Genomic DNA, 19,654 nt, shown 5'->3' on the forward strand with positions numbered 1-19,654 from the left:
GCTATCTGAAAATGCACTCTGAGGCGGAAATATAGCAGGGCTGCTTGGTCTTGTGCGAAAGCAATTTCTGTGGCAAGGTAGCCGGTGTTGCGGGCCTTCTGAACTGCAATATTGATAGAGCGAGAGAGAGAGAGAGAGAGAGAGTGTCTGTGTGTGTGCGCACGCACACGTGTATGTGTGTGTCCACCTGAAGTCCTCTGAGCCAGCAGAGCAGATGTACTGGTCCAGGTAGTTCCACTTGTACTCCTCCAGTCTCTCGTGGCCAAACTCCACCCAGCAGGACAGGAAGTGGGTGTCCGAGTGTGGAGGGCACAGGCTGTAGGTGTACTGGATCTGGGCCGATTCACACGGGTACCTAACACACATACACACACACACACACACACACACACACACACACACACACACACACACGCACACAAGTAAGGGGCCGATGAACACTCACTACGGGCAGGGAGCAGGTAACGGTGATGAGCACTCACTTGGGCAGGTAGCGGGTAACAGTGATGATCTTGTCTTTGAGGCAGACTTTGTGGAAAGTTCGTCCCATGCTGAGCCAGTAAACAGTCTCCTCCTCCTCCGCTCTGCGTAGAGACACGAGGCCTGGAAGACACGTGAAGGAAGAGACAATGTGACCGAATACCAACATCTATTTTTCACTGCATATTAACTATTATCAAGGGACTGCGTTTGTGAGCGGAGATAGGAAACATAAAAGACTGCGTTTGTGAGCGGAGATAGGAAACTTTGCGTGTGCGTTTTCCCTGAATGAAGTGGAACTACAAGTCGGCATGCACCAAGTTCCACAATGACTTTTCATAGTAAACACACAAGTACTTTTAAGCGATTATATTCAAGTTCATGCTTTAAAGCAGTGATACTCAACCCGAGGCTCTAGGGCCACATGCGGCTCCTTTATGGGTAGTTGTGGCTCTTTTAAGTCCTACTTAACACATTCACTGCCAACAGTTTTTTCAATACAGTAGGTAGCTTCTGCCAAGGTTTTTTTTTAGGATTCTGGCTCATCTTTCAAGAGCCGAGGATTATTTTCTGCTAGGACTTTGTGAACATAAAATATCTCAAAAGAACTAATAGATTGTGTGCTTTCTCTGTCTAAAATAGTTAGTTTTTATCATGTTCTGTTATGTAGGCATTAGCAGTTGAATACAGCATGGTTTCAGCGTCTGAGAAGGAAAGCTGAGAAAAATGCATTTTTGTGAAATTCGATAGAACAGGCAGAACAGTCACTTTAACCATTTATTTTTGGCATCAGTGAGACATCAGACATCTAAACAATATAGTTCTGAAAAGTAATTTCCTCCATAACAGCACCCCCACCCCCCTCTCCTTCAAACTCCTCCCTCCGTGGGTGTGTCTCTGGTGGCTTTGCAGCGTGTGTCACAGGCGAGTCTCTGCTGCCTGTCTGTGCTGCCTGGCTGCTGGCGGCCGCTCGTCGGGCGAGTCTGGATGGGCTCGTTCGTTTGTTGTGAGCTGGGATGAAGCTGCGTGCGATTCTGGGCTTTCTGCTGTGTGTTTCAACGTGTGTTGCACCCAGAGTCTATTTTTGGAATCCCCCACCGTTGTGCGCCAGCTCCCAGCGCGAAAGCGTTTTCGCCAAACCATTTTCATGAGAATGGATTCCTCACGCTTTTTCCTGCTGTTTTTGCTCGGCTTTCTCTAGTCTGGAGAGCACTGTCGCCACTTAGTGGGTCGGTAAAATAGGTTATACACATTCAATAGCTCCCATATTTTTATAGGAGATGTAAAAGGGTTTGATCCACGTCCCACCGTCAAAAAAAGATTTTTTTTTTTTGACGAGTTAACCCGTCGATGGCAGTGAACGTGTTAACACATTGACTGCCAGCCGTTTTTTTCTTGCTGTAGGTAGCTTCTGCCAAGCCGTTTTTTGAGGATTGTGGCTCATTTTACAAGAGCCGAGGATTATTTTCTGCTTGGAGTTTGTGAACATACAATATCTCAAAAGTACTAATAGAATGTGTACTTTCTCTGTCTAAAAGAGTTAGTTTGTAGAGTTAGTAGTTATGTAAGCATTAGCAGTTGAATACAGCATGGTTTTAGCGTCAGAAAAAATATTCAGAGATAAACGGCTTTTTCGATAGAACAGTCACTTTAACCATTCATTTTTGGCTCTCTCTCTCTCTCTCTCCCTCCCCCTCTCGCTCTCTCTCTCTCTCTCTCTCTCTCCCTTCCCCTCGCTCTCCCTCCCTCTCTCTCTCTCTCTCTCTCTCTCTCTCTCCCTCCCTCTCGCTCTCCCTCCCTCTCTCTCTCTCTCCCTCCCTCTCGGGAGGGAGACGCACTAGGTTTAATCCTAGTGAGAGGGGGAGAGGGAGAGAGAGAGAGAGAGAGAGGGAGGGAGGGAGAGAGAGAGAGCGAGAGAGAGAGAGAGAGAGAGGGAGAGAGCGAGAGGGAGAGTTGCTTCAACTCCTCCCTCCGTGGGCGTTCTTCTTGGCTGCAGCGGCCGTCACAGTCTCAGTGCTTTGCTGCTGTCCTGTGCCTGTCTGCACGGCCGCTGTTTGAGGAAGTCGGCATGGACTCGCTCGCTTCTTGGAGTTTTGGTTGAGAGAAGCTTTTGCGATTCTGGTCATATTTATGCTGCGTGTTTCAAAGTGTGTTCCACTTGTAATCTATTATGTAAATTTGCAATCCCGCATCGCCAGCAATCAGCGCGAAAAAGAAAGCGTTTTCCCCCATCCATTTTCATGAGAATGGCTGGGGTGAGAATGGCGTGACAAGTTAAAAAAATGCTTGCCTTCCTCTAGTCAGGAGAGCACTCTTGCCACTTAGTGGGTCGGTGGAATGGGTTGTAAACGTTCGGTGGCTCCAATAATTATATAAGAGATGTAAAAGGGTTAGATGCACAACCCACCGTCAAAAAAAAAAAATCGATGCCAAAAACGTGTTAACACGTCGCTGGCAGTCAACAGCTGGATTCTGAAAACGTGTTTACACGTCGTTGGCAATGAACGTGTTAAAATACATTAAAAAAAAAAAAAAATCTACGAATAAATAGTGGAAGGAAAGGGACTTTTTTGGATAGTGGCTCTTGCAAAGATTTGTTTGGTCAGTGTGACTCTTGAGTAGGGAAAAGGTTGAGTAACACTGCTTGAAAGAAAACCAAAACATTGTGATAAACAATGACACACAGATGGTTCATCCGATCAGCTGCCAGGTATTTGTTAAAGGGATAGGCCAACTTTTTGGGAGTGGTGAGTACTCGAGTCACAACATGTACATAGAGATTTTTGGCGCCGTTAGAAATATGTGTATTTGGTGACTTTGAACGGCTGTACAGTTTCCTCCAATTCATTAACGATACTAAGTGGATGACTGTAGCTCACTGTATACTGCACAGGGAGTGACGGTAAAGGCATTGTGTATCTTGCTTATGTATGGACGATATGACAAATGGGCAAAACTCCCAAAAAGGTGGCCTATCCCTTTAACGTGCCAACAACATTTAAACATTGTGATAAACAATGATAGTTGATATATGATGGTTCATCCAATCAATCACCTGCCAGTTTTTTTTTTATGCGCATGGCCTTTTTGAAGCACTTTCCAAAGATGAGGTCCTGTATGGTTCTGTGTAACAAACCATCTAGCAGCGTCAGGTTAGCGGGAAAGTGTGTTCACCAAAACAAATTAAATGACAGCACTGGCTGACAGAATAAGTGCAGTGTGTTGAACATCACAGATTGGTGATATCGAACGGTGTCAGAGGCTCTTAGGGAAGAGTTCGATTCATCCATGAGTGGACATGCAGGGCCGAGAAACCTTCCAAGTCATTCTGTGCTAAAACAAATAAAATAAAAATAGACATCTAATGAGTGTATTTAAGACAAGGCATCATTACCTCTGGAGTAGAGTGGACTGCTGCCGAGGGGCGTGGCCACAGCAGGCGGGGGCTTCCTGTTATTGGGTTGGACGATGATCTGGTAGCCCTGCATCAGCCGCTGGCAGATGAACTCCTCAAACACCTGAGGAGCACTCATCACTGGAGCTTCATCCTCCCGCCTGCAGGGGGAGAGACAGGCATGGAGACAGGTCAACAACGCAAATGAGTTTGACGTCTTTACTTTGATTATCCTTGAGGAGTTATTTTATACTGTATGCTTGGTGTATGGTGTCTTTTTTGATTCATTCATTCATTCAACATACAGGCAGAGAGACAATGAAATAAAACACCCCAGAGGGAGCTTTGTTTAGTCATCTATATGTTGTATTTACGGCTGGGCAATATGGAAAAAAAATCAAATATCAGGATATTTTTGACCATCATATATTAATATCATATATCGATCATATATCATATATCGATCATATATTGATATTACGGCAATATTGTAGGGATAACTATTGGTGTTTTCACAAAATATGTACACAATGATATTTTTGATAATAATTTGATAAATAATAATAATCAGTAATGTGGATAGGTAAAGGCACATAATAGAACAGCTAGAACAGTCTGGTAAGTTAGTTCAGAAAATGACATCACTTTACTGAACGCAGCCTTTAAAAGCTGGAAAATACAACACGTATGCCACAATATTACAATATCCAAAATCGAAGATGATATCTAGTCTCATATAGTATTAGGTAAGGTAAGGTACTTTATTGTCCATGTGGGGAAACTCATTTGCAGTGAGATTCATTTCATGGCGTGACATAAAACAGGACAAGAGATGACATCGACAAATCACAAACACCAAAAAGACATGACATCGACAAATCACAAACACCAATAAGACATGACATCGACGAATCACAGACACCAATAAGACATGACATCGACGAATCACAAACGCCAATATATCACAGTATTGCACAGTCCCTGTGTTGTATAGTAGTCTGACCACAGTGTTGCTCAAATCACGATATTGCACAGTCCAAGAAATTCATAACTTTTTCAAATTCACAGTGTTTACATGCATTTTTCAGTATGTACAAAATTTTATTATCATAGAAATGTTTTTTTTAGAAAGAACATATCGACATCAGTAAATATCGGTTATCGGCCAAACCAGCAATGTTAATATCGGTTATCGGTATCGGCCAAAATTTTCACATCGGTGCATCCCTAATCTTAAGCATGATGATATCAATATAATATGGATATATTGCCCAGTCCTAGTTGTATTTGTGTGTGTGTGTGTGTGTGCGTGCGTGCGCACCTCTCCAGGTCGGTGTGGGGCAGCAGGTCATAGCAGCCCTCGGTGTAGTCGTTCTGCAGCGCCTGGCGGTCGGGGAAGTAGTCGGTGGTGAGCGGCAGGCAGGCGGGCGTGGTCAGAGACTTCCAGTCCACCCCCACCGTGCAACAGAAGCTGGGCACTGTCGGGGGTGCAGACAGCAGCAGGGCTTCAGGAGCACCCCCCAAAAACACACAGGCAGACGCACAAAGCAAAAAATCCCCAAAGCAAATAGAAATCCATGTACGCAGCAGAGTGGTACATGTGGTGGTACAACAGGATATGAGAAGAAGAAGAAGGGAAGGTAGCAGGTGGATAGGCACAACATGGAGATGGAAAAGAGAGGGTGAGGAGCAGTCACAGACAGGGAGTTGAACAGCGACAGACACACAAAAAATGAAATTAAAAAAAAAAGGAGGGAAGAAGAGAGAAAAAACAGGAAGGGGTTACTTTCATTGGCTTGCTGGTGGTTCCTGAGGGCGCTGGCGGGTGTGCAGCAGTGATGGGATCATGACATGCAGATTGTGGCCCTGTGACAGAAGAAGCTGTGAAAGGCCATCGCTCCCAAGCAGATGACAGGTGTGTTCTGGGCTTAGCATGAGCGTGCGCGCTGAAGTGACAGACCGAGCCAAACAAAAGCAGAGCAATGACATCATGCAAACAGAATCAAAATATACGTTGTGCCAGAGCCATCGGCAAGACTAGAAGCACCGATGTGTACAATCGATCAAGAAGATGAACATATCATGCACACTGCATGCAGATATGCTGGTTGTATTGAAACAGGCCACACCCGTGTAGGAAAACCACCATACAGGTCATTAATTCAAGGATTTTCAAAGCTGGCAATATGACAGCAGTTAAGTTAGAGATCAACAGGAGGAGGCCCAGAGGAAGAAGGAGATACCGAAAGAGACAGAGAGAGTGAAAGAGACAGAGAGAGTGAAAGAGACAGAGAGAGTGAAAGAGACAGAGAGAGTGAAAGAGACAGAGAAAGAGGGAGAGAGACAGAGAGAGAAAGAGAGAGGGGAGAAGAGTGCGTAACCCTCAACCACATGACGACCTGTAAGCTCTGTACACCTGCGACCCATGGAGACAAGACACCCGGTGGAGAAACTTGCCTGGCTTCCCTTGAAGGCTTATTACAATCATCTGTTAGGTGGCAAAGATTCTGAGGCCTCCTACTACCAAACCAACAGTGTGTTACGGACACGCGACAAACCAACAGTGTGTTACGGACACGTGACAAACCAACAGTGTGTTACGGACACGTGACAAACCAACAGTGTGTTACGGACACGCGACAGTGTGGGCCACTCTTCAATGTGCGAGTAGTATGCGTCTTTATTTGATGACGGGGCGAGCCGCGGGACAGACTCACTTGGGTCGGCACCGCCGAGCGAGAAGTCCTCAAATGTGGAGCCACAGTTGGTCAGAGTTCCTGTGTAGAGAGCAAAAAGAAAACACATGTGTAAGTCACCCGAAAACCTGATATATTCCTTTCATCAAGGCTGATAAAATAGTGCTCCAGGATATATATAAAATGGTAGAATGTAAAAAAAAAATAGCACAGTATTATGATTGATTGATTTATATTTAGTATATGTGTTTTAGGAGCTCACTGCTGGTGGATAGGCGTACCAGCACTATTGTTGCTTCCTGGACTTCCAGTAAACTCCTCCATCCCTCCACCGATGTAAAGCCCATTCTCTGCCTGCCGAGTGGTTGCTCGCCTGAAACAAAACCGAATGCACTCAGTCTGTGCTTCAACCTAACTTGGCTTCAAATAGGAAACGCCCGCTGGTTCGTGATTGGTGGGTCTAACCTTCCGGTGGCCTCGTGGTAGGCCAGCTCCAGCAGCTCGGCCGAGGTGTGGGCGGGGTCTCTCTGCTGGCTGCCCTGCAGTTCAGCCATGTTCTGTCTGGTCTGGTGGTGGATCTGGATGGCTTCTCCAGACGGGCCTCAAGCACAACAGGAAAACGGGACAGTCTATGTGCTGCTCATGACCACTAGCAATACAGCTACAGGCTGGTCTCTGGCATACATGACCAGCATGGAAGGGTCCAGACGGTACTTATAGTATTACTTTTTCTAGTCACGAGTAGGGATGCAACGATTATAGATTTTGATGTTACGATTATAGTCTGAGGGGGCGAAATCACGGTTTCACGATTATTATGCATCAATTTATTTCATAAGACTACGGGTAATTCACAGCGATCTTGCCCATTCACGCTAGTGTTACAGATTGGTTAAGTACATTTCCCGTACACCCTAGGGGGTGATTACGTTTTGTGCTCTGTGACAACTAGGAAGTGAAGTTGTGTTGTTGTTGAGAACTTTTAACTCTTCAACAAGGAGTTATCTCTGTGTTTCTCTAGTTTGTTTTTTATTTTCTTGTGTCTGAGCCTGTCTGTTTTGTTTTGTGTTCTATAGAAAAATGAAAATAAAATATTGGAAAAAATAAATAACGTAAATTCCGGACTATAAGCCGCGGCTTTTTTCCCGTTTTTTGGCCCCTGCGGCTTATATAACGGTGCGGCTTATGTATGGATTTTTTCAGAAAAAAAAAAAAAAAATACAAATAAAATCTCTCTTTTTTAGCACTCTTTCTAACTATAAATCCACTTCTGTTTTAATTTCCTCTCTTGCCCTCTTTTCACCACACCGCGGACACTGTGTGCACTGTAAAAATAAACAACGGTGGTGTTATGTTGTTTTGTTGAAATGTTACGGTAATACGGTAAATGGGAGCTTCCTCAAACAGCCATCTCTTTCCCGACAATCCCCTCTGTGCGTGACCACTTACATATGGTAATTACGGTAAGCAAACGGCCACTCGGCCATCAACTCCCTCCCCCGACTACCAGGAGAAAATCACAAACTTCGGCGAATTCACACAAAGGAAGATCAAGGAATATTCACAACAAGACGAGAAGCAACACTCTCACTTACCATGGGGAAGGTACGCAGAAATTCACACGACGCAGCTTTCAAGTTGAAAGCAGTCAATCTCGCATTAAAAGAGGGAAACAGAGCAGCCGCGCGTAACCTGGGCATCGATGAGTCAATGGTGAGGCGTTGGACGGTGCAGCAGGAGGAACTGTCTCAGTGCAAGAAGACCAAAAAGTCCTTCAGAGGTCATAAAAGCATCCACAATCACCAACGGGTTCCAAAACGCTGGACTGCTGCGGGATGAAGAGGATGACGCCGCCACAGCTGGCGCTGAGGGCCGTCAGAGGCTTCAGAGGCTGTTCGATGCCGACAGTGACGAAGAGGAGTTCGTTGGTTTTGAGTGACAATGAAGGAGAGAGGAGAGTGGTTGACGAAGCCACCCTGAACCTGTTCATTTCCGACACTGAAGATGAGGACTTTGGTGGTTTCAGTACGCAGGAAGAAGAGGAAGACGAGGATTAGTGACTTGACTTCTCTGGTTACAGGTTTGCTGCACATATAGCCTATTGTTGTGTGATTTTGTCTGGGGATTAGTGACCTGACTTTTGTTTTGTTTTGTTGAAATGTTAATAAATGGGAGCTTCCCCAAACAGCCATCTCTTTCCCGACATTCCTCTCTGTGCACGAACCCTTTCATATGGTAATTAAACATCAAAACACCCGCGGCTTATAGACTGGTGCGGCTTATATAAGAAAAAAATAGTCAATTTTGGTCCCGCGGCTTATATACCGGTGCGCCTTATAGTCCGGAATTTACGGTAGTGAAATCGCTTAATCGCTGCATCCCTAGTCACGAGTAATGTACCCAAGTGTGTGTGTGTGTGTGTGTGTGTGTGTGTGTGTGTGTGTGAGTGTGTGCGTGTGTGAGTGTGTGCGTGCGTGTGTGTGTGTGTGTGTGTGTGTGTGTGTGAGTGTGTGTGTGTGTGTGTGTGTGTGTGTGTGTGAGTGTGTGTGTGTGCGTGTGTGTGTGTCTCACCGACAGGGAAGGTGTGCATCCAGCGGCGGCGGTTGGAGGTGAGCTTCATGGGCATCCTGGACGGGGCGAAGGGGTTTATAAGGGCCCTCTGAGGGGTGTAACCTCCGGGCCGGATGTGCAGCGTGGACTCAGCACTTCCCACCGTGAACCTGCCGGGGGCGCTAGAGTCTCGCTGAGACTCCATCATCTTCTCCAGCAATTCTGACAAACAAGAGGATGGAGTGACAGAGGGCGGGTGAATGGGATGGAGGAAAAAAATGAAATAAATCAAGCAATCTGATTGGTTCATCAGTTGCTTTGCACAATTCAGTATCACTCTACGTCTGAGAAGGGTGTTCAAGCAGTGCTGCAGACATCAAGCAGTGCTGCACACATCAGGCAGTGCTGCAGACATCAAGCAGTGCTGCAGACATCAAGTTCGTTGATGTGGCTTCTACCCTCTCCACATCATCATGTGACAATGATTTCTCAAAAACGCCACTGAGTGACTGAAACACTAGCTGACCAACATGTACAATCATGCTGATTTCAATGGTGAAATATGTTTCCGGCTCAGTTGCTGAAAAAACGGCGTTTTACAAGCTAATCAATTGTGACAACCAAACTTGCTAGCTAAACCGGAGAGACCCCGACAAACGCTAGCCTGTGTTGTTAGCTGCTAGTGTGTAATGTACTAACCCTACGTTGCTTAAATAGACTACTGCAGAAGAGCCAAAGTGACAGAGAAAGAGTGAGAGTCAGTAAGTGACAACACAAGCCCAGCTGTGGAGGCTCACCTCTGGTGCTGGTGTAGCCCAGGGAGCTGCTGACTTCATACTGGGCGGGAGGCATGCGGGGGATCAGCAGGATGTTGGAGACAGGGCCCAGGCTGTCGTCGGAGGCCAGGCTGCGCTGTTCGTCGGGGCCGCTGCAGCGAACGGGGGGCGACGCCCCGACGCCTCCGCCGATGTCCGCCGAGCCCCAGCTCTTCCGTCCGCTCGCCTCTTTGTCGCGGCCAATCCTGACAGAGGAGTCACACGGTCAGGTCTCACGAGTCCAAAAGATCTATAGATATCTACTGTATATATAGATATCTATATATAGATATCTATATATCTATATAGATATATGTACTGTATATATATAGGACCAGTGTGGCGTTTGGTGCAATTTGGTCACAAACCTGAAGTTGGTGCTCCTCTGAGCTCGCGACGGACCGGGAAGCCGGAACACCTGAGCGTCGTGGGCGTCGTAGTCCACCTGTATGGGGAGGCTGTTCTCGGAGTCCTTTGGAGCACAGAGAGCTGGAACAGATCATGGAGAGAGAGGAGGTTTGGGGACACATGATGGAACATCATGACCTGGTGAACGCTTGGAGAAAATTAAAAGGAGCCCAGAGACAAACAGTGGCATCTTACTGTGGTCTTTGTTGCTCTTGAATCGTTCCGCATGAAGCTAGAAATAAAAACAAAACATTGACTAAGTTTACATGTACTGCAATATTCCCATATTAACCCGATTAAGACAATACCGATTAGCTTAATCTGATTACCCGAATAAGGCCATAGAGACACTGCGTAACGCGTCATCATTCAGAAGCCACGCCCAAAACGGGGGAAAACACAAACTCCCGTCCAATCCTGGCGTTCTCCTATGTCGCGTGCATGGCCGGGTGTTGCACAAAAAGATCGTATATACGGAAGATGAACACTCCAACTTACTTCATTGACAGCAACATCCACATTTTTCTTCTCGCCAATGGCTTCCTTGTTTTGCTCGGGAGTACAAAAAAACTTTAACTGCCGATTTTTTACATTTGTTGTCTGCGCAGCCCACCACACAACAGCTTTTAGCTATGTTTAATTCAAGGAAAATGACGCTGGTGTGTGGAAATGAACGGAGCTTTTCCCCCGTGATGGGCGTGGCCTATTTTATGCAGTGTCTCTATAGTCGGAGTAAGCAATAGTGGAAATGAGACGTGGCGTATTCCCCTCTTAGTTGCATTATTGAAGTGCGTTGTAGACATGTATACACCTTAATAGCACTGTGATGTCATATCGGAGTTTTCGCAGCATTTTGTGACATATACAACTGCTTGACGACGCATGCCCTAGCTTCCAGCGACTGTTACACAACTGGATTACAGAAGAAAAGATGAGTGCCACTGGTAAAAAGAAGTCCTGACATGATGTAAACATAGTCACTGTCTTGTGTGGATGTACCTTACGACCCGCCAGCTTGATTCGAGGGGTGAAGGAGCTGCAAGAGTTCTGGCTTTTGGACGTATAGAAACTGTGGGAACCAAAGATGTCATTATTAGTTCAATGAATTCCACCTTTACACGTCATTTTAGATTCAACTCTATCAATCCTGTGTTCCCATCAAGCGTGTGTGTTGTCTTGCCTGTGGTTGATCCAGTGCGGCAGGTTGTAGTCATCCCCGGCACGAGAGTCTCCAGGCACCGTCCTGTTGTGCAGCTGCAGAGCGCACGGGGGAGACATCATCAGTCAGCAGGCAAAGACGACGTACCGCCGAATACAACCCGAGTGACGGGTCTCCTGAATATCTTACCTTTAATAGTGGTACTGCATGCAGTGGCTGCTCGCCCATACACACCAAGTCTACTCCAATACCTGACAAGGGGAAAGCATTTGAGACGATATGTTTCATGATAGCTGTATCCGTTGACTCAAAGTGGTATTTATTTTGTATCGCCGGGCTCACCGTTGTCGATCATGCGCTGTTTGGTGAGGATCATGAGCAGACGGTCCACTTCGAACACGCCCACCCCCGGCGTGATGACCACAGACATCTGGCCAGTGCGGTCAAAGTTGCGGTTGATGTAGTGCTTGTCGAAAACTGTGGAAGAGGCGGTGAATTGGAGCATTTTGGTTTTAGTAACACAGGAAAGAGACGCTCCTTCAAGGGAGCTTAAAGTCGAGCTGAACCCAACAATGACTTTTCTTTTCTTTTAGTTCAAATACCTGGGTATGCAGTGCACCTATTTAATAATGTATGCAAACAAAATCACAAAAGTCAAATTACTTTAGTTTTTCACACTTTTTCACATCAAAAGTTCATTTTTCAAGATTTCATTGATAACAGTAATGTACAGTTTGCTGACGTCACCTAGTACTATCAAATTTCTACCCCATTTCAACCAATCATATCATGACATGCAGCTGTCAATCAAATCTTCATTTCAGGATAATTTTCTCTTCCAAAAGAAAGAGAAAATGGCACCTAGTGCCTGTCATCTGGCAGAATTCCTGTCCCATAAACTAACTACTAACTTGGCCAATTGTTAGAAACATGAACAAAAAACAAAAACTATAATCTCTAAGAATGCAAAGAAATGTAACTGGCTCGTTAAAACGCACATTCCAGGGATATCGTATTTACAGCAGCGATAATGGCGCACGCATCCGAGAGCATGGTTGTCAGGGGTCGCACCTCGGAGATTCCAGGCCGACGTGCTGCACTCTCCGCTCGGCAACACGAAGGCAGCTGGCTGCCTGCGGCTCGCTGAGCTCCACTCAGCCACCTCGCGTCAGTCAGCAGGCTCTTCCCGAGGGGAGCGCCACAACACACTGAATCCCACTCTATTTGGAGGTGGAACACGCCAGGATTGGCCAAAGCCCAATCCAGTCCCCAGAATTGTCAAATAAAATCATCGACATGATACTATGACCCGCCTCTCAACCTGTCATCTTAGACAAACTATGTTTTCAGTCTGAAACGGACTCATATGCACGTGACGAACAGGTTCAGTTCGACTTTAAGAGTGCTGATGCACTAGCCAATGTCGTTGACACATCCTTAATGACAACTGATACTCATATACTCTGTACATGCCTGGTCTCTGTGCATTGTCCAATCCAGTGGTTCTCAACTTCGTTTTTTATATCAAGGACCACCAAAATGGTCCACGTTGGGCTGATGGTGATTTCATGAGGCCAGGTCTGAGAAGAGTTTGTATTGTTTAACATGATGCTACCCGTAGTCCCATGACTGTCTGTGTTGTGAATGGAGGGATAGCACTAGGGCTGTGATCGGGGTGGCCAATGCTCTATAATAAATCATATTATAATATTATAAAATAATGCTCTATAAATATAATAACATAATTCTCTAATTGATGGGGAGGTACAGTAGTGGAGAGGCTTGACTGTTCACCATTCTGCTGGGGACCCCGTGGGAGCCTCTTTTGGACCCCTGCAGCCTGTTGCACCAGCTGAACGTAAGTTCTGTCTTAAGTTAGGGTGTAAAGTCCACACTAACTGCTACGTTCAAACTAGTTAGTTTGACACTAAAGTTGTGTCTTTGTTGAGTTGCACCACGGAGACGTAAGGTACATCTTAACTAGTAGTCCTTAAACCTCACACTAGCCAAAATAGTGTCGCAGAAAATGACGTGTACAGTATCTGTGACCAATCAGTGAAAAGCACGGTGGAAACGGTGTTTATTTACCGTTGTTTAAGTAAGTGGAGTGAAAACAGGACATGTTGCCCACCGCAAATTAGTGCTTTCATATTTCATCAACACTAATCAAATGAGAACCTTATTGAGTAACGTTCATTTAGGTTCATATTAGCTACTGTTAACGTTTATCTGTGAGCTCTTCATTGTAGGCTAATTTACCACCATCCTGCCTCGCTAAATTGTTGCGGTTATTTTAATTTGTATGCAGTGCTGCAGCTTGTGGGAACAAAAGCGTGAGTCATAAATATCAAAGGGTGTAATACTTTATCACGGAGAGCGCGTTGCGGACGCAAAACAACGATGCGCCACGGTGCCAAATTGCAATCCGTGCCAACTGCTATTTTACGGAGGACCTTACACCTAGTAAGAAGTAGGTGTAAATTTTAAGTTCTAACTTATGCCTACGTTGTAACTATTTCCCTTGGTGCAACCCAAATATTTTTAGTAATGCGTAAACTCGGACTTAGTGAGACTTTACGTTCAAACTAGCTTACGTTTCAACTTACGCACAGCTGGTGCAACCCACTGCTGGTGGTGCATGGATCTCACGTTGAGAACCACTGGTTTAACTGTCATGTAATATTAATGTAATATTGTTTATTTCATGATATATACTGTCAAGAAGAACGTGCATTTTTCTATCTCTCTTTATTAATTTTTTTGTCTTGTTTTCTTTTGTTTTGCTTTGTCAAATCTCCTTATTGTCTGCAGTGTTGGGCAAGTTACTTTCAAAATGTAATATACTACATAATACTAGTTACTTTGATTTGAAAGTAATAAGTTACTTTACAATATTACTTTCTGTGTAGAGTAACTCGTTACTTGTTGCACTACTTTTGCATTACTTTTATCAAAACAACAGCAGCAGCAGAATGACATCGCCGCCCCGGAACCATCCCCAAAAATAATTTCAACCGTCTTGAACATTTCAAAATTTTATTATTTTCCTTTGTTATTGTCATCTATAGTGGTTATTTGCATAAAAACACAGTTTGATTAGGAAATGATTGTATCTTTTTGAAATATGTGCTTTGATTTAATACAATTTAATTAAATTTGTAACTTGAGTTACTTGACAAAGTAACTGGTATAATATTACTGAAATCCTATAAGTAATAAGTTATATTACTGAGTTACTGCTAAAAGTAATATATTACATGTAATATGTTACTTTTGTAATGAGTTACCCCCAACACTGATTGTCTGTAAGTATTGTAATATGTTTTAAACGCTAAAAAGCCATTAAAAAAAGTTTAGCCGGGAGAAAAAAAGAGCACTAACCATTGAAGGAAAGGTTAATGGCCTCCAGGTAATTTCCTTGAGCAGCGGTGGAGTTGTGACCGGAGGGGAAGCCATCTGTCGGCAAAACAAATTCACAAACGCAAGGATTCCGTTACTAAAGTCACATGATCCCAGCTCAGCCCCATTTGCCAGGTCACATGACTATACCTGCTTCCTTCAGCCGCACCAGGATGGGATACTGGATGAAGAGCTTCTTGACGGTGACCAGTAATGTGGTCCACTCGTCCCGCCGCTCGTTCTGAGCCACCACCCTGCACACAAAAAGGTCAACATGTAACGGAACGCAACGATCCAAGTGAACCTGACCAGGGTATCTGCAGGAATGATCAAGTTAAATCCAATACCTTTTAATAGCTTCTTTAAGTCCTTTTCCATAATATTTTAAGAGCTCAACGCCACTTTTGTCACATCAGCGATAGGGGTGTAAATCACAAGTTTCATCACGATACGATATTATATCGATTCTTTGGATAACCATATTTGCTGATATCACAAAGTCTGCCACAGTACGATTTCGATTCAAATCAGGGGTCTGCGATCGATATGAGACGATATATATATATATTTTTTTTTACCTTTATTTATACAGGGGGAGTCTCACTGAGAGCAATGCTCTCTTTTTCAGGAGTGCCCTCTTCACATGCGCACACACATTCATACCTGGAAGCTGACCAGTACAACCACAGTCTGATCTGTTGGCCACTGAGCAGCTCCACTGGAGCGGTTGGGGTTAAGGGCCTTGCTCAAGGACACCTCAGTGGTGGTAATGAGGGAGGGGCAAGCGCTGCCTTTTCACTTTCCCCACCCAGATTTATCCTGCCGGTCCCGGGGATTGAACCGACGACCTTCCGGTCACAAGCTCGCTTCTCTAACATTGGGCCACCGCTGCCCCATATTATGTTCATTTAACACAATCAGCACAATAGCTACAAAATGTTGTACATCATCAAATGGCGATTAAGACTTTTTAAGGGTTGGATAGTGTAGCGGTAGATTCCCTGCCTACCAACACGAGGGTCGCAGGTTCGTGCCCCCTTGTTGCCTCCGGCTTGGTCAGGCGTCCATACAGGCACGATTGGCTGTGTCTGCAGGTGGGAAGCCGGATTGGGGGGTATGTGTCCTGGTCGCCGCACTAGCGCCTCCTCTGGTCGGTCGGTGGCGCCTGTTCAGGGCGGAAGGGGACCGGTGGGAATAGCGTGATCCTCCCACGTGCTATGTCCTGCCGGTGAAGCTCCCTGCTGTCAGGTGAAAAAGAAGCGGCTGGCAACTGGGCATGTGTCGGAGGAGGCACGGTGCTAGTCTACGGCTCTCCCGAAATCGGCAGAGAGGGTGGAGCAGCGACCGGGGCTGGCAGGGGGAAACTGGCCGAGTACAATTGGGGAGAAAATGACGCTGCCAGATGCTTTCTTTTCACGTAACCATCTGGGAATGCCGACGGTGAAAATACCAGACTCAAGGCTTCAAAAGTAAACATCCACAAACCAATGGGTGACATCACGGTGGCTATGTCCATATTTTATACGGTCTATGAGTAGACATAAGCAAAAGATGGATGCTCACCTGTAGAAGTCTTCATAGAAGCGTCCCTCGTGATCCTGCCTGATGGACCCTCTCAGAATCTCAGGGAACTCATCTGAGAAAAAGAGCAGCTCAGATGTTGCTGCCATGTTGCTGCTGTGGCGTAAATCATTGCAATGAGGAGGAAAATAGGCTCACCCATAGTTTTAGCACTGTAGAAGGTGCGTGAGAAAAGAACAACTGTCACTTCATGGCTACAGTTCTTCTCCTAGTGGGAAACATGTGATCAGACGTCAGAACAACGTTACTTCTGTGTCGTATTTGAAAGCTTTTAAAATGCCAACAGAGGCTAAATAATGTTAAATTGCAAACCTTCCATTTGGCAAAAAGGTCAGACAGGAAACCGTTTACTGCCTTCTCAAAGTAGAGGTCGCCTGAAAGCAGAACATTCAAATAAGACAGTCTCCTCTGGTGACCAAAGGCAGTATCATGAACCTCGTGGAGAGGAAAACGGAGGTTCAACTAACCATAGATGTCAAAGTCCCACATCTCACAGCTCATCTGGATGAAGATGTATACCATCGCCGATGTGGATCTGAACACCACCTGTAGCGCAAGACAGCATCACTGTGACTCCGACATGAATACATGCTAGAGTGACGTATGGGGAGTGAGCTATACTGGCTGGTTAAAAAAGAAAAAATCTTACACTTCTAAAGATGCATTTCACCATTTTTTGTGTGTGAAGACAACATGCCACCTCGATTTTTCTTCAGATTTTTTTTTTTTTTTTGCGGACTAGGTTTGGGTGGAATTCGTTCCTCCTCGCCCCACTCCATTGCACAGCCAACTAACGTGAGGTGGAGCTTCATATAGTCTCTAGTTTTCTGGCTGGGCGGGGGCCTTTGTGCCAACAAAACTGTTTTAAACATGGGGAATTCATGTTGTTTGGAATGTTTGTTTACTTGGCCACAGCGCTAGTGTCTGATATTCTTACTACACAGCGGCATCTCCATTATAGCTGGCCGAGAACGCGCAACGTTATTACCAGACCAGAGTAATATATATATATATATATATATAATTATTATTATTATTGTTATTATGCTATCGATAATCGATAATTGATCGTTAATTTTCCCGAATTTCGATTATGGAAATTGTTCAAAATGAACATCCCTAACGATGATGGTTACTCTAAATGCTGTTTCAGAGCGTTTTCCACGCTGACAAGAACACAATTCCTAAAGAAACACTGAAAATAACTTGCAATTTCTTGGCTTGAAAAAGGTCAAATTAAAAAAGATGCAGTACTTTTAATTGACACGAAATATTGGCTATCGCCGACTTGAAAATATCATATGTCGGAAAATATCAGCATCAGCCTTCAAAAAGCCATATAGGTGGAAGCCCATTTCTTACCCTGGTGTCTTCACTGATGTAACCACAGGTGACCTTCTCTCCCTTCACCCACAGCTCACTGGCCTGGGCTCTAGAGAGGGAAAACATTGTAAACATTAGGGGTGTCACGATACACTCAGTTCACGATACGATACACGATATTGGGTTCACGATAACGATACGATATTTTAACAATATTTTTTTGCGATAGATTTGTAAGTCGAGGGGGCATCCTCCACGCTAATTTGAGCTAATTTTCACCATTTTCATCCTCCGTGTCTGTAACGTCCTCCATTTTGTCTGACTCTGCAAATGAGTTCTTCTTCTTCTTCTACTAGTGTTTCTGCAAATGAGTTTCATCTCAACGATACATATCGTCACGTTTTGATATCGCAATATATCGTTGGACGATATATTGTGACATCCCTAGTAAACATACATGCATGCAGGGGACATCAAAACAAAGCAACTTCTTTTCCCCCTAACTTCAGCACTCAAATTGGCACATTTGCCTTTTGTTTCCTTTACACATACTATCAGTTGGGTGCTTGCTGATCATAGAAAAACTGTAGAGATACATGTTAACATATTCCCCAGTGTACACCTACTTCATGTCACTAGTGTAAATGTCATAGAGCAGTAGAGAAGGAGCCAGCACTCAAAAATGTCCTTTTGAGGGTTTTTATTCCTGTTTCAAACAACAACGTACGCGTTTCAGCAAGAAGCCTTCGTCACTAGTGTAAATGCCTTGACGTAAACACAATGTACATTGTACATAATATGTTTGATAATGTAGCCCGGTGGACTTGCGCTGGTCTGGCCGGAAGTGTAATCTGAGTGCGGAGCTGTGATTAGGCAATAAGACGCACCTGTTGCCGATCCGCGGCTGTCAGACTGGGCTTGGTCGCCTCCGCGAAGGGTTGGGATCCCGCACGTTGTGGTACACACTGTCCCGATGTCCTGATTGGACTCAGCTGCATTGAGCAGTTACAGCCAGCGGCCCAGCGGCGTATTGAGCAGCTTGCGAGGGTGCGACGGGCTGACGACAGCGTGTGCTGTGTTTGGGGTAAGTCCCTGGCCTGGTCCATATGTTATGTTGAAGCGTCATTGTCCGGCGTTGCGGACTAATAAATGAATGAAGGGATCTCTTTGTAGGAGAGCGGGCCCAGTGTCGGAGAGGCGTCTGGCCTTAATTTCTTCTGTGTGTGTGCCGGTGGACCACCTGTACAAGGTATATATAATGTGTTGCCTGTATTTTGGGGGAGGGTGGTTTGCTGTTCACTTACCTGGTGTTAATTGATGTCAATTTGTGTTTGTTTTATAGGGCTCTTTGAGCAGGTGCAACTTACAGTGTGGCAATAGGGGGGGAATCAGAGGTGGGTTTAAATATATGTTTTTGTTGGGTTGTCTTGTGGGGGAGAGTTATGTGTTATGTGTTAATGTGGGGAATTAATTATGTTTTCTCCCATTTGGGTTGCAGTGAGTGGGGCCACTGCCTTGGTTGCTTATGTTCGTTTTGTGTTCTTTTTACTTGATTACTGTCATCCTGTACTGCCACCTGTCCTGCCATAATCAACCTGTGCTGTTGTGCTGAGAGCTGTTTTAATTAACAAAACAACCTTTTTCTAAATAAAGATTGCTATTTTTTATATATTACTCTGCTTCCTAGTATTTGTGCCTTAACGGTGTCAGAACCTGCGGTCTGTGGTATTCAGCTGCCACAATAATGCCTACCTGATGCCTGCAAACTCCACCTTCTGGGTCACATAAGCACAGGTGCTCACCTGTAACAAACAGTATACAAGTTAAAAGCTCACATCTACAAGCTATT

General features: G+C 45.0%; 1 protein-coding gene across 1 annotated transcript in view; it reads right to left on the bottom strand.

Annotated features, from left to right (window-relative positions):
• Positions 1 to 19,654, bottom strand: part of LOC310791961 (GATOR1 complex protein DEPDC5-like) — a 44,718-nt gene that overhangs the window by 21,075 nt on the left and 3,989 nt on the right. Inside the window, exons 7-29 of the mRNA XM_083653649.1 lie at positions 19,558 to 19,607; positions 17,845 to 17,914; positions 16,950 to 17,028; positions 16,795 to 16,856; positions 16,621 to 16,690; positions 16,465 to 16,537; positions 15,052 to 15,155; positions 14,884 to 14,958; positions 11,845 to 11,979; positions 11,692 to 11,753; positions 11,524 to 11,597; positions 11,343 to 11,412; positions 10,539 to 10,575; positions 10,304 to 10,424; positions 9,918 to 10,141; positions 9,142 to 9,342; positions 7,036 to 7,171; positions 6,852 to 6,943; positions 6,592 to 6,651; positions 5,196 to 5,379; positions 3,875 to 4,035; positions 483 to 603; positions 188 to 355 (exon numbers count right to left, since the gene is read on the bottom strand). Of these exons, the coding sequence (XP_083509775.1) occupies positions 188 to 355; positions 483 to 603; positions 3,875 to 4,035; positions 5,196 to 5,379; positions 6,592 to 6,651; positions 6,852 to 6,943; positions 7,036 to 7,171; positions 9,142 to 9,342; positions 9,918 to 10,141; positions 10,304 to 10,424; positions 10,539 to 10,575; positions 11,343 to 11,412; positions 11,524 to 11,597; positions 11,692 to 11,753; positions 11,845 to 11,979; positions 14,884 to 14,958; positions 15,052 to 15,155; positions 16,465 to 16,537; positions 16,621 to 16,690; positions 16,795 to 16,856; positions 16,950 to 17,028; positions 17,845 to 17,914; positions 19,558 to 19,607 (2,429 nt within the window). The remainder of the gene's footprint in view (positions 1 to 187; positions 356 to 482; positions 604 to 3,874; positions 4,036 to 5,195; positions 5,380 to 6,591; positions 6,652 to 6,851; positions 6,944 to 7,035; positions 7,172 to 9,141; positions 9,343 to 9,917; positions 10,142 to 10,303; positions 10,425 to 10,538; positions 10,576 to 11,342; positions 11,413 to 11,523; positions 11,598 to 11,691; positions 11,754 to 11,844; positions 11,980 to 14,883; positions 14,959 to 15,051; positions 15,156 to 16,464; positions 16,538 to 16,620; positions 16,691 to 16,794; positions 16,857 to 16,949; positions 17,029 to 17,844; positions 17,915 to 19,557; positions 19,608 to 19,654) is intronic.

The sequence above is a fragment of the Poromitra crassiceps genome (genome assembly GCF_964638095.1).
Source record: "Poromitra crassiceps genome assembly, chromosome: 17".
Lineage (NCBI taxonomy): Eukaryota > Metazoa > Chordata > Actinopteri > Beryciformes > Melamphaidae > Poromitra > Poromitra crassiceps.